Source organism: Chiloscyllium plagiosum, chromosome 7 (assembly GCF_004010195.1).
Source record: "Chiloscyllium plagiosum isolate BGI_BamShark_2017 chromosome 7, ASM401019v2, whole genome shotgun sequence".
In the NCBI taxonomy this organism is placed as follows: domain Eukaryota; kingdom Metazoa; phylum Chordata; class Chondrichthyes; order Orectolobiformes; family Hemiscylliidae; genus Chiloscyllium; species Chiloscyllium plagiosum.
In genome coordinates this window covers 73199394-73213709 of record NC_057716.1, presented here as the reverse complement: position 1 = coordinate 73213709, position 14316 = coordinate 73199394, and the positions used below count along the sequence as shown (strand labels likewise).

At 40.9% G+C, this 14316-nt stretch overlaps 1 protein-coding gene across 1 annotated transcript in view; it reads right to left on the bottom strand.

Annotated features, from left to right (window-relative positions):
• The window catches only part of tmem163a (transmembrane protein 163a), a 227537-nt gene that overhangs the window by 32470 nt on the left and 180751 nt on the right, over positions 1-14316 (bottom strand). Inside the window, exon 5 of the mRNA XM_043694055.1 lies at positions 12688-12784. Coding sequence (XP_043549990.1) covers positions 12688-12784 — 97 coding nt within the window. The remainder of the gene's footprint in view (positions 1-12687; positions 12785-14316) is intronic.

The window sequence follows — 14316 nt, the reverse complement described above, 5'->3', positions numbered from 1 at the left end:
GTAGAGTCAGAATCTTTGGTGACCTTTAAGCGGCAATTGGCTAGGTACATGGATGGGTGCTTAAGCTAGGACAAATGTTCGGCACAACATCATGGGCCGAAGGGCCTGTTCTGTGCTGTATTGTTCTATGTTCTATGTAATTTCTGATTATATTTGATGTTTGAAGAGCTAACAAGGAGCATCAAAGAGTACTGTATGCTTAATGTAATCAAAACATTTTAGAAAAGCTTTTGACAAGGTCTGACATGACAGACTGGAAAAGTAGCAAGTTAAGTCCAAAAATTGTCTCAGATACAGAAAAACCAAGTGTAATCGTAAACATGTAGTTTTTGAGACTGGAAGATTGTTTCTAACAGGGCTTCTCAGAGCTCAATATTAGGTCCATGTTCTTCATGTTATATTTCAATTAGTTACACTAATATAGGAATGATAATTAAGAAGTTTGCAGACAACACAAAAACTGACTGCACAATTGATAGTGAGGAAGAAAGATATAAATTGCAGCAAGGTATCGATAGATGGGTCAAGGGGTCAGAAAATGGCAAATGAAATTCTATCTGAAGAAGACTGAAGTGACATGTTTGTTCCAAGTGAAAGGAATACACAGTACATGATAGATTTCTACATTGTATAGAGTAACTGGGAGACCTTGGAGTTCATGCCCACAGATCCATGGAAGAGACTGGACAGATAGACAAGTTGGCTAATAATATACACAGGATACTTTTAATTGTTAGCTAAAGCATACAAATATAAGCAGAGAGAGGTTATCGAGATATAAAACAGTAGTTAGACACAGCTAGCTACAGTCTTGCCTCTCCATTACAGGTAGGGTGTGACTGCATTCAAAAATGTAAAGAGCAGTCTGCAAAGACTTAAGAATTTTAGCTTTGAGGAGAGATTGGAAAGGCTGGGGACATTTAACTTTAAACAGACGAACTGATGGGAAGATAATGATTGGAGTTTATGAAATTATGCAGGGCCTAAATCAAATGAAGTGTAAGGACAGATTTCCCATAACAGAGAGTTTGATCATTGAAGGAGGGGGGGAGCGGTGCAGGGAGGCATAGAATTCAAGTCGAAGATTCAAGGGGAGGTGACAAACAGTTTTCACCCAATGGATGGTGGTGGTCTAGAACTCAGTGCCTGAAAGGATGAAAAATGCAGACCATTCATTGCACTTAAAACATCATTGCACTTTTGAAACATCATAATCTCTTAAGAGTTAGAAAGTGAGATAGCTGGATGGCTTTCTGTCAACACTGTACAACACATTAAATCTATCATCCTTCATTGTCATATTCTTCTCAGAGTTGTTCTTTGGATAAAGAATGTCTGCATGAATATCTTCAAATACTGCAGTAACAAGAACATACTGACAGTTTGATATATATGCTGAGTTGTTGAAATAAATCAGTCTGTAACTAATAAGAGGAGCTGAATATCTAGTGTGAATTTTGTGTCATTAATTGCTTAGATTAATCCTAATAATTATATTTTGCCAAAAATAGATCAGTAAAATCTTGTCCCCAGAAAGCACAAGCTCCATTTTCAAGTTTAATTCAGGGTATTCAAACTCTGTACACATCATAAGTACTTCCTAATACCTTTTAGCCAGCAAGCACTACTGTTTTGTTTCAGTTATTCAAGAGCACACTTTTGATACTGACTGTAAAGGCAGGGATGGAAATTAATCCGTGTCAACACTGGGACAGAAGGGTCACGATTTGTGATTTCCATGATTGCAGCAGAAAGGAAACCATCAGGCCAAGGTGAAAAGATGGCTCACATGAGCATCTTAACTAAGAGCAAAGCTAGCCCCGTGAGCCTGCTCTGCCATTCAATAAAGTTATGATTAATCTATTTTGCTTTGAATTCCATATTCCCATCTACACCCAATAATCTTTGTTTCCTTTGCCTAACAAAAATCTATTTACTTCTGCCTTAAAAATATTCAATAACCCCCACCTCTACTGTCTGCTGTACAATCAAAGAAACATATTCTCCTCATCTGTGTCTTAAAATGGTGGCCTCTAATTTTTTATCAGTGCTCTCTGGTTCTGGAGCCAATCAAAATCGGAAACATTCTTTCCTTGGCCACCTTGTCAGGAACCATCTTATGTATTTCAATTGAGTCACCCTTCACTTTTCTCAACTCCAGTGGAAACAAACTCAGTGTCTCCAACCTCTCTTTATAAAACAACCCTGTGGTCAAATAGCAAGTCAGGGGCTAGAAATCCTGTAGTGAGTGAGTCATCTCCTGATTCCCCAAAGCCTGTCCATCATCTTTAAAGTACAAGTCAGGAGTGTAATAGAATACTCCCTGTTGCCTGGATGGGTGTAGTTCCAACAACACTCAAAAGGCTTGACACCATCCAGGACAAAGTATCCCACTTGATTGGCACCACATCCATTCCCACCAGCACTGACTCTCAATACCAGCAATGTGTACTTTCTGAAAGTTGCATTGCATAAATTAACTCAGCTTAGATTAGATTACTTACAGTGTGGAAACAGACTCTTCGGCCCAACAAGTCCACACCGACCCTCCGAAGAGCAACCCACCCAAACCCATTCCCCTACATTTACCCCTTCACCTAACACTACGGGCAATTTAGCATGGCCAATTCACCTAACCTGCACATCTTTGGACTGTGGGAGGAAACCGGAGCACCCGGAGGAAACCCATGCAGACACGGGGAGAATGTGCAAACTCCATACAAACAGTTGCCCGAGGTGGGAATTGAACCCAGGTCTCTGGTGCTGTGAGGCAGCAGTGCTAACCATCTAGAAGGATAAAGGCAGCAGATACATGCATTTCATGTTGCAATAACTAATTACATGCAACATTAATGTCATTGTTCCGCCCCCCTAATCTACACAACTAATGCTATAAAACACCCGATCAATGATGGAAACCCCTATCAACAGCCCTAGGTTCCCCATGATCCCATGATGTTTATCTCACATCATTAACATCAGGCCTTGGGATCTTACAACATACCCCATTAATTTACAACAGTTAAACTGTTTCTCAGACATTTGCCAGGCTTATTTATCTCTAAGGACTGTTTGAATGCTATTATTCATTGTATTCATTACTATCCTTATCAAATTCTGTTACTCATTTTAAATTCCTACTATCCTAAGCACAGGAGGTACAAAAAGACGCTAATTCCTACTAATTTCTATAAAATTCATAATATCAGTTCTAACATAAAGTTAGTTATATGCAAAGTTATATGATTACATCTAATATTAGAATTTTTTAGCCAGTGAGTAGTGAACAATTTCTGTCCCACCTCTCCTTGGAAGGTCAGGTAAACACAGCCCCTTTATCTTGCAGCTGCAACTATAACTCTTTCCAGTCACATGCTATCTTCTACGGTGAAATTTACTGACTCTATCTAAATATTTCTACACTAACTCTTTTACTTAATAAGACAACATCTATTCCATTAATAGGACTGAAACTCAATCATTTTCACAGGTCAGTGAACTTGTCTGAACTCCTAAAGTTTTACAAGATATAATCTTGTTCCCTTTTTATCTTACCATTTGTCTCTGTTATTGAGGATTCATACTTTTCTTTTAATTTTTGTTAAACTAAAAAAGGGCTGTCTGTTCCCAGACATCTTTTATCAGACGGCCTCTTACAGACATCTGCAGCAGAACTGCCTGTATATTAATTTGAAAGATTCTTTGTTCTGCCTAGACCCTATGACCTTGGATTTATCTTCTCAAAGCTATCATTGTCCTAACTTGTGGTCTCATTTTAATATTGAACCAAGCAAGCTAGTTCAGTTACTGCAGTAAAAATATTTGCTATATTTATGCCAACTAAAAATCCACAGATTGCCAATTTGTGCCATCTCTGGCCATGGGCTGACCCAACAGCTCACATCCTACAAATGATATTATTTAGATAGTTTTCATTTTTTTTATTCTGCCTTGCAAATCAAACAACTTTAAATTTGCCCAAATTATATTTCATCTGCCAGGATTTTACCAATTAACTCAACCGAGCTATATCTATCTGCATCCTCCCAAGTCCTCTTCACAAACTACCTTTGTGTCATCTATAAACAGCTGCCATGCCTTCCCAGTCATTGATAGCAGATAACAAGACGGTGGGGGGGAACCTATCAACAAAGACTGCGTACTCAAACTACTGGACCTGTGCCTCACAACACACTTCACATTCAACAACCAAATATGTGAACAAATCAATGGCACACCCATGGGCTCACCCATCTCTGGACTCATAGCAGAAGTGGTAATGCAAAGGTTAGAACAAATAGTCTTACCGCAAATTCAACCCAAACTCTGGGTCAGATATGTGGATTTCATGGGTGCGGATCGTTAGCTGTCTTCCTGTACGTTCTATGTAGTGTTTTGTGCAGTCCTTGCATGGGATTTGTTCTGGTGAGTTGTTGTCTGAGAGTGGCTGTTGGTTTGTGTGCCGTTATGAGTCCTAGTGGTCAAAATCACCAAAAACGGATACCCCCGCAATTTCATCAACAGATGCCTAAGGGAAAGACAACGGAATGAAGACATGCCACAACCCAAAGGACTAGCTACACTACCATACATCAAAAACATTTCTGAACTGACAGCCAGACTACTGCGACCACTATGACTCATAACAGCACACAAACCAACAGCCACCCTTAGACAACAACTCACCAGGACGAAGGACCCAATACCCAGCATGAGCAAAATCAATGTAGTGTACAAAATCCCATGCAAGGACTGCACAAAACACTACATAGGACAAACAGGAAGACAGCTAATGGTCCGCATCCTTGAACACCAACTAGCCTTAAAACGACATGACCAGCTATCCTTAGTAGCCACACACTCAGATGACAAGCAACTTGAGTTCGACTGGGACAACACTACTATTATAGGACAAGCCAAACAGAGAACAGCCAGGGAATTCCTAGAGGCATGGCACTCATCCACAGATTCAATCAATAAGCACATCGACCTGGACCCAATACACCGGCCACTGCAGCGGACAGCTGGAACTGACAACCGGAAGCAGCAGATACAATCCACTATAAACATCACAGAAGCGCTTCACAGGAGGCTCCCAAGCACTGAGGATGTCACCTAGACAGAGGACGAAACGTCTGTAACACAAATGTCCAGCTCGGCAAACAGAACCACAACAACGAGCACCCGAGCTACAAATCTTCTCCCAAACTTTGAATTGATATCAATTGTAAAAAGCCAAGGTCCCTGCAAGACTCTATTTGTCACATCTTTACAATCAGAAAAAGACCCACTGATGAATACGCCATTGTTTTCTGTCAGTCAACCAATTATCTCTCCATGCAAATCTGTTAACCACTACATCATGCGCTCCTGCATTGTGTCTTTTATGTGGCGTACTGACCAATGCCTTCTGGAAATCCTGGGTACAGTATATTGTCAGGCTATTCTTCATCCACAGTGCAAGTCACTTCTTCAAAGAACTCCAATAAATTGGTTAAACATGATTTCCCATTTGCAGCTTTGAATAGGATTTGTAGCCATAACACTATATTCTGCATTCTGTTCTATTACCTTGATATTTTTATGTAAGGTATGATTTGTCTGGTTAACACACAAAACAATACTTTCCACTGTATTTCAGTACACATGACAATAATAAATCAAATCAAAAAGAAAATAAAGGACCCAGCCTCTGCAGCTCTCTGTAATAAAGAATTCCACAGATTCAAGACCCTTTGTGAGAAGAAATTCCTCATCATTGCTGCCTCATTTGGACAACTTCTTATTCTGATAATATTGCATAGAATCAAAGCTGCAGCATTGTATGCTTGTTCAGTAAAAGACCTTTTTTTTTAAAAGTAAAAAGAGAACAATCTCTCAAGCTAGAAACAGCATGACACTAATTCAAAATCCAAACTCTAAAATGAATGATATTAAATTATATATAAATCACACACCTTACATCATACTGTTAACTGAAAAGCGTAGGTACACATGCTAGGAGCAGCACCGGACATACCTATATATGGGGTGTCGAACTACTGCAGTTACAGCACAGGGCTACTTGCATGTCAGCTAGTAGAAGCAGCATGCAACAGCCAGGGCTAAGAGATCCCACATCAGACTTAAGATCTGCAGTCCTACCACATCCAATTATAAATGCTTGTGGACAATTAAACAATAAACTGGAGGAGTCGAGATTGTGATGCTGAAAAGCACAGCAGGTCAGGCAGCATCTGAGGAGCAGGAGAATCAATGTTTCAGGCATAAGCCCTTCATCAGGAATTATGCTTGTGGGCCAGGGTACTGAGAGATAAATGAGGGGGGGGCGGGGGGGGGGGTGCTGGGGGAAGGTAGATGAAGGTGGGGGAGCAGGTGATAGGTTGAAGAGGAAGGTGGAGCGGACAAGTAGGAAAGATGTCTGAAGGAAGAACACCTCATCTTCTGCCTTAGAACCCTGCAACAACACGGGATTAGTGTGGATTTCACCAGTTTCCTCATTTCCCCTTCCCCCACCTTTTCCCAATCCCAAGCCTCCAACTCTCTTGACCAGTCCATAGTCTTTCCCACCTATCAGCCCTACCTTCCTCTCCAACCTATCACCTTCTCCCCTACCTTCATCTACCTCTCACATTCTCAGCTACCTTGCCCCCAACCCCACCCCCTCCCATTTATCTCTCAGCCCCCCGGCCCACAAGCCTCATTCCTGATGAAGAGCCTGTGCCCGAAACATTGATTCTCCTGCTCCTCAGATGCTGCCTGACCTGCTGTGCTTTTCTAGCACCACACTCTTGACTCTGATCTCCAGCATCTGCAGTTCTCACTTTGTCCTAATGAACTGAAAGAGGAGAGTTTCCAAATATCTTCATCATCAATGACAAATGAATCCAGCACATCTTAGAAAATATAAAGTTGAAACACTAGAATCTTATCTTCAGGCAGAAATGCCAAGGGGTTGACCAATCTTGGCCTCCTTTTGAGGTGCCTAACATCACAGCTATCAGCCTTCAGCTAATTCAATTCACTCATACAGTCATAGAGATGTACAGCACAGAGACAGACCCTTTGGACCAACTCATCCATGCCAACCAAACATTCTAAATTAATCTAGTTCCATTTGTCAGCACTTGGCCCATATCCCTCTAAACCTTCCCATTCATATACCCATCCGGAGCCTTTTAAACATTAGAATTGTACCATCCTCCACCACTTCCTTGACAGCTCATTCCATACTCGCACCACCCCACAGGAAAAAGTTGCCTCTTAGGTCCTTTTTAAATCTTTACCCTCTCACCTATGCCCTCTAGTTCTGGACACCCACACTGAAGGGAAAATATCTTGTCTATTTACTCTATCCATGCCCCTCATGATTTTATAAACTCTATAAGATCACCCCTCAGCCTCTGATGCTCCAGTGAAAACAGCTCCAGCCTATACCACTCTATAGCTCAAACCCTGCAAACATGGCAACATCCTTGTAAATTTTTTCTAAACCCTTTTAAGCTTCACAGCATCCTTTCGGTAGCAGGGAATCCAGAATTACATGCAATATTCCAAAAGTGGCCTAACCAAGGTCCTGTACAGCCACAACATGACCTCCCAACGTATGTACTCAATACTCTGACAAATAAAGGAAAGCATACCAAATGCCTTCGTCACCATTCACCTACCCATGACTCCACTTCCAAGGAACTATGAATCTGCACTCCAAGGTCTCTTTGTTCAGCAGCAGGACCTTACCACTACGTATATAAGTCCTGCCCTGATTTGTCTTTCCAAAATGCAACACCTCATATTTATCTAAATTTAAACCCATCTGCCACTCCTCAGCCTACTGGCCCATCTGATCAATATTCCGTTGGAATCCGAGGTAACCTTCTTCGCTATCCACGACACCTTCAATTTTAGTGTCATCTGCAAACAATACCTCCTATTTTCAAGTCCAAATCATTTCTATAAATGACGATCCTTGTGGCACATCACTGGTTACAGGTCTCCTGTCTGAAAAACAACCCTCCACCACTATCTATATTCTATATTCAAGTCTTCTATATTCAAGCCAGTTCAGCATCTAAATGGCCAGTCCTCCCTGTATTCGATGTGATCTAACCTTGCTGACCTGTCTACCATGAGGAACCTTGTCAAATGCCTTACTGAAGTCTATATAGATCAAGTCCACCGCTCTGCCCTCATCGATCCTCTTTGTTACTTCTTCAAAAAATTCAATCAAGTTTGTGAGACATGATTTCCTATGCACAAAGCAATGTTGACTATCCCAAATCAGTCCTTGCCTCTCCAAACACATGTACATCCTGTCCCTCAGGATTCCCTCCAACAAGTTGCCCACTACCAATGTCAGGCTCACTGGTCTATTGTTCCCTGGCTTGTCCTTACCACCTTTCTTAAATAATGGCACCATGTTAGCCAAACTCCAGTCTTCCGATACCTCACCTGTGCCTACCGATGATACAAATATCTCAGCAATAGGACCAGTAATCACTTCCCTAACTTGCCACAGAGATCTAGGGTACACCTGATCAGGTCCTGGGGATTTATCCACTTTTGTGCATTTTAAGACATCCAGCACTTCCTCCTCTGTAATATGGACATTTTCCAAGATGTCACCATCTATTTCCCTATATTCTATTTCTTGCGTGTCCTTCTCCACAGCAAAGAATGATGCAAAATACCTGTTTAGTATCTCCCCCCCCTCTCCTGCGGCTCCATATAAAGGCTACTTCGCTGATCTTTGAGGAGCCATATTCTCTCCCTAGTTACCCTTTTGTCCTGAACATACTTAGGAAATCCCTTTGGATTCTCTTTAACTCTATTTGCCAAAGCTAGTTCATGTCCCCTTTTTGCCCTCCTGATTTCCCTCTTAAGAGTACTCCTACTGCCTTTATACTTTTTGAGAAATGGCAAAAGGTACTAGACCCTGGCAGCATTCTGGCAATAATTCAGAGGATATGTGGCTCAGAACTAGTTGACAAGCTGTTCCAGTCCAGCAACAACACTGGCTCTACTCAGTAATGTGGACGATTGCCCAGGTATTACTGTCCACAAAAAGGAGGACAAATCAGACCTGGTCAGATAATTTCGGAAAGTCGAGGGCAAAACAGGGCAGGATGTATACACTTAATGGGAAGGTCCTCGGGAGTGTTGCTGAGCAAAGAGACCTTGGAGTGCAGGTTCATAGTTCCTTGAAAGTGGAGTCACAGGTAGATAGTGAATAAGGTGTTTGGTATGCTTTCTTTTATTGGTCAGAGTATTGAGTACAGGAGTTGGGAGGTCATGTTGCAACTATACAGGACCTTGGTGAGGCCACTTTTGGAATATTGTGTGCAATTCTGATCTCCTTCCTACCAGAACGATGTTGTGAGACGTAGAAAGGTTTAGAAAAGATTTATAAGGATGTTGCAAGGATTGGAGGGCTTGAGCTATATGGAGAGGCTGAATAGACTCAGGCTGTTTTCCCTGGAGCGTCGAAGGCAGAGGGATTATCTTGTAGTGGTTTATAAAATCATGAGGGGCATGGATAGGGTAAATAGACAATGTCTTTTCCCTGGGATATGAGCATCCAGAATTAGAGGTTATAGGTTTAGGGTGAGAGAGGAAAGATATGAAAGAGACCTAAGGGGCAACCTTTTCAAGCAGAGGGTGGTATGTGTATGGAATGAGCTGCCAGAGGAAGTGATGGAGGTTGGTATAATTCTAATATTTAAAAGGCTCTGGATGGGTATATGAATAAGAAGGGTTTAGAGAGACTGTCAAATGGGACTAGATTGTACATTACCTCAGGGTAATGTATAAACCCAATCATCTTCTGTTTTGCTTTCACAATGATCTTCCTTTGATCATAAGATCAGAACTGAGGATCATTCATTAATGATTACACAATATTCCTTATTTGCAACTCCTCAGATACTTAGATAATGCATGTCCACATGCATCATGATGTAATCAATATTTAGGTTTCGGTGAAAGTGAGTACTGCAGATGCTGGAGACTAGAGTCAAGGGTGTGGTGCTGGAAAAGCACAGCAGGTTTTGGCTGATAAGTGGCAAGATACATTCATGGCACACAAGTGCCAGCACCACGCGAACAAAAGAGAATCTTACCAACTTCCCTATACATTTAATGGCATTACCATCATTGACTCCCTCCTTATCAACATCTTAAGATTACCCTTGACCAGAAACTGAACTGGACTAGGGGCTACTTGGACAGATTGGAGGCCAGAAATTCTGTGCCAACTAACTTACCGCTATCACCCCAACTCCTGCCCACCAGCTACAAGGAAAAGTCAGAAAGGTGATGGAATTCTTTCCACTCGTCTGGATGAAAGCAGCTCCAACAATACTCAAGCCACATAAAACTGTTTTGGATGAAACAGCCCACTTGATTGGCATCTCATCTACCAATCTGACTGCATGCCCTCTCCCAACAATGCACAGTGGCAGCACTGTGTACTATACACAAGATACACTGAGGCAATTTACCAACGATCCTCCAACAACAGTTTCCAAACCCTTGAGCTCTTCCTTGAAAGAGGAGGGCAGATGATGTATGAAAACCCCAGCACCTGAAGCTTGTGCCCAAGCAACACATCATCCTGACATGAAGCTAGTTCACAGTTCCTTCAGTGTAATTGGGTCAAATCCCTGAAACTCCCTTACTAACAGTACCATGGGTATATTTATACCCCACGAATAGCAAAGGTTCAAAAAGGCAGCTCACCACCACCTTGTGAAGAGCAATTGGGGATGGGTAACAAATGCTGACCCAACCAGTGACATCTACATCCCATGAATGAATTTTTAAAATTGTAAATGCTCTCCTCAAGCCTAATGGGCATAGGCGCTATTTATGAAATGGAGAAAGATTGTACCAAATAGCAGAAATGGAAAATTCTTGAGATTTGAGAGATTACCTTTAGGGAACTGATTGCACAATTGATTGCAATAATCCCTGAACCTTTTAAAAGATGGAATAAAGTCAGAACAAGTTAAATTGTACACAATCTATTGAAAGAGAAGCTCTCATGGACCCAAATGTTTTCTCTCTATTCGTTTTATTTTTAAAATCAAAAATATATGATTATTTATGTACTTCTGCCGTGCCTGAATGAAACATATTGGTGAAAGAGATACTGTGTAAAACTTGTCCTAAAGCAATCATGTTTCTACAATGCATGATTATGATAAATATTTTGTATAATTTTAAAAACTGAACCATAGATAATAAACATTTACTGAATTATAACCTCATTAAAAATATTACATTGTTACAGACAAAGTGACCACTTAGTTTATTAGAAGAAACATATCAGAATGCCTTTGTCATACCAGTCTACAGCATTATATTTATGGAACTGGCATTGGCTAAATGAACTGTGGAATTCTTCTGCATTCACATTTCAACTCAAGAAAAACTCGGTATCTTAATTAATAACCATTTATCCCCTATGTGTCATAGAGTCATACAGCATGGAAACAGACCCTTTGGTCCAACTAGTCCACGCTGTTCCAAATCTAAACTAGTCCCACTTGCCTGCATTTGGCCTGTATCTCTCCAAACCTTTCCTATTCATATAATTATCTAAATGCCTTTTATATTTTGTAACTATACCTGTATTCATCATTTCCTTTGAAAGTTCATTCCATACATGAACCAGTCTCTGTTGCCCAACATGTCCTTTTTAAAACTTTCTCCTCCCACCTTGAAAATATGCCTGTTAATTTTGAACTCCCCCACCCTGAGGTCAACACCATTGCTATTCATCTTATCTATGCTACTCATGATTTTATAAACCTCTTTAAGGCCATCCCTCAGCCCCCTACATGCCAGTGAAAGAAGTCTCAGTCTAATCAGCCTATTTTCACAACGCAATCTCTCCATCCCTGGCAATGTCTTGATAAATCTTTTCTGAACCCTCTCCAATTTTAAAATATCTTTCCAATAGCAAGGCAACCAGAACTGCACACAGTACTCTAGAAAAGGCTTTACAATGTCCTGTACAACAGGTCCTGTTCCAACTCCAATACTCAAAGGTCTGAGCAATGAAGGCAAGTGTGCTAAACTCCTACTTAACTACCTGTGATGCAAATATCAAAGAATTATGTGCCTGAATCTCTAGAACTCTCTGTACTACAATACTACCCAGGATCCTACCATTAATTGTATAAGTCTTACCCTTGCTTGTTTTTCCAAAATGTAATACCTCACATTTATCCAAAATTAAACTCCATCTGCTAGTCCTGAGCCCATTTACCCATTGTGATTTGGGAATGTGGTCTTGGGTATTCTCAAAGGAACTCATTGAGCTCTTGTTACTCTCCAGGAAATCTGAAACAGAAGTTAAATCATCAAAGGGAACAACACAGCTTACAAAGACCCTTGACAAAAATAAAAGTTGTAGAATTTCTGGGAGCTGCTTTCAAATGGCAGCAGAAACTCCATTTCCATATGCATGATTTGTAGTGCATAAGGCAAAGTCACTATCGGGGATTTTTTTGGCCAGAGGAATTTACTGGAGAATTTTCTGGCCAGTGTTTCATCTCAACATTTTGCCCCCACCCACATGCCACCAATAATTTTCAAATGTTGTTACTTGTTGGCCACCCAGCTTGGATGTAGCAGATCCCCGTTACCTTCAAAGCAACAGCAATTAAAGCAAAATTCTCTTACCACTTCAGGAAGCAGCTTTGTAGCAAGGTCGTGAATAGCTTTACCATAAATGCAGAGAGTTGAAATAAGAAATATAACACCCAAAATGGCACAAGCTCTGTGAAAAAGAAATGAATGGAAATTAATAAAACAGCTTCAAATAACTTTTAGGACTGTTGTTCCAATGGCACTTTGTTTAGAATACAATACCATAAATTCATGGGATTAGATTAGATTCCCTACAGTGTGGAAACAGGACCTTTGGCCCAACAAGTCCACACCGACCTTCTGAAGAGTAACCCACCCCCCTTCTGACTAATGCACCTAACAACAATGGACAATTTTGCATGGCCAATTCACCTGGCCTGCACACCTTTGGAATGTGGGAGGAAACCAGAGCACCCGGAGGAAACCCACCCAGACATGGGAAGAATGTGCAAACTCTACACAGACAGTCGCCCAAGGCTGGAATCGAACCTGGGACCCTGTGCTGTGAGTAACCACCGAGCCACCATGCCACCCTACAACATATAAAGTATAGTATACGCAGGTGATTGGAGCAGTGTGTGATCTGTTCTGGACAATTGAAGTTATTGATTCAGGGTCTAATTCTGAACAACAAGTTGGTGAGCCACCCTGTATTTTTTTGAGAAATTACAGCATGGAAATTAGTTAATCAACCTAACCTGTTCTTGCTAGAGTTCCTCTTCCGTGTATGTGGTAATAACTAATCATATGCACCTTTCTACATTATTTTGTTCCAATTTCCTTTAACAAGGTGTACCGATTCTAAAATATTAACATCTTCCTCGAGTCAATCTGTACTTCAGTTGAGCCTTCCATGCAATTTCGCAGCCCTTTGTATCTGTCAAAAAATATGTATTTGCTTTGTCCTAACCTTGTTACATTTGATCTTAATTCCATGTATCCGCGTTCTGGATCACTCAATCATTAGTAATGGCCATTATCTATCTACACGGCCCTATCCCTTGATAATCTTAAACACATTTATCAAATAATCTGTAGTTTCCTTTGTTCTAATAAAAAAAGGTTTCCAGGTACTTAATCATATTTATATTCCTACAAACGGAAGACATTTCAGTGAAAAGAAAAATAGAGCTGGAGTCACCCTGAAGGTCACAAAGCATCGATGGAAAGAAATTGATGTCTCAGACATGGATCTTTGTGGAGGGCTATTTGTCTAAAATGTACCATCTATTCTTTCCAAAGATGTCCCCTTTGGGTGCACTGTCCTTCACCTGCCATCCCATTTCTTCTGCTCAATTTGCAATTCAACTTAACAAGGAAACTGATACAGATTTTACATGGGCCACTCCACATTTTGCTCAGCGTATCAGAAACTTTTTTTATTTCAAAAATATACTTTATTCATAAATAATTTGATGGTCTGTACAATTGATCATGCCATACGTATGTAAACATTTACGTACAGAGATCAAAACTTATCATTTTTATACAGGTCTGTACATTTTTTGATCATATGCCCATATAATTAGCTGAGGTGTCAGCAGAGCCCAAATGACTGCATGGGCCCCCTGTTCTTCGTTAGGCAGGCACACTTTACACAGTGGTCTTTCCCCAACGCGCCTTGGCGGCAGCTGCCCCAAGCTTCAGCGCGTCCCTCAACAC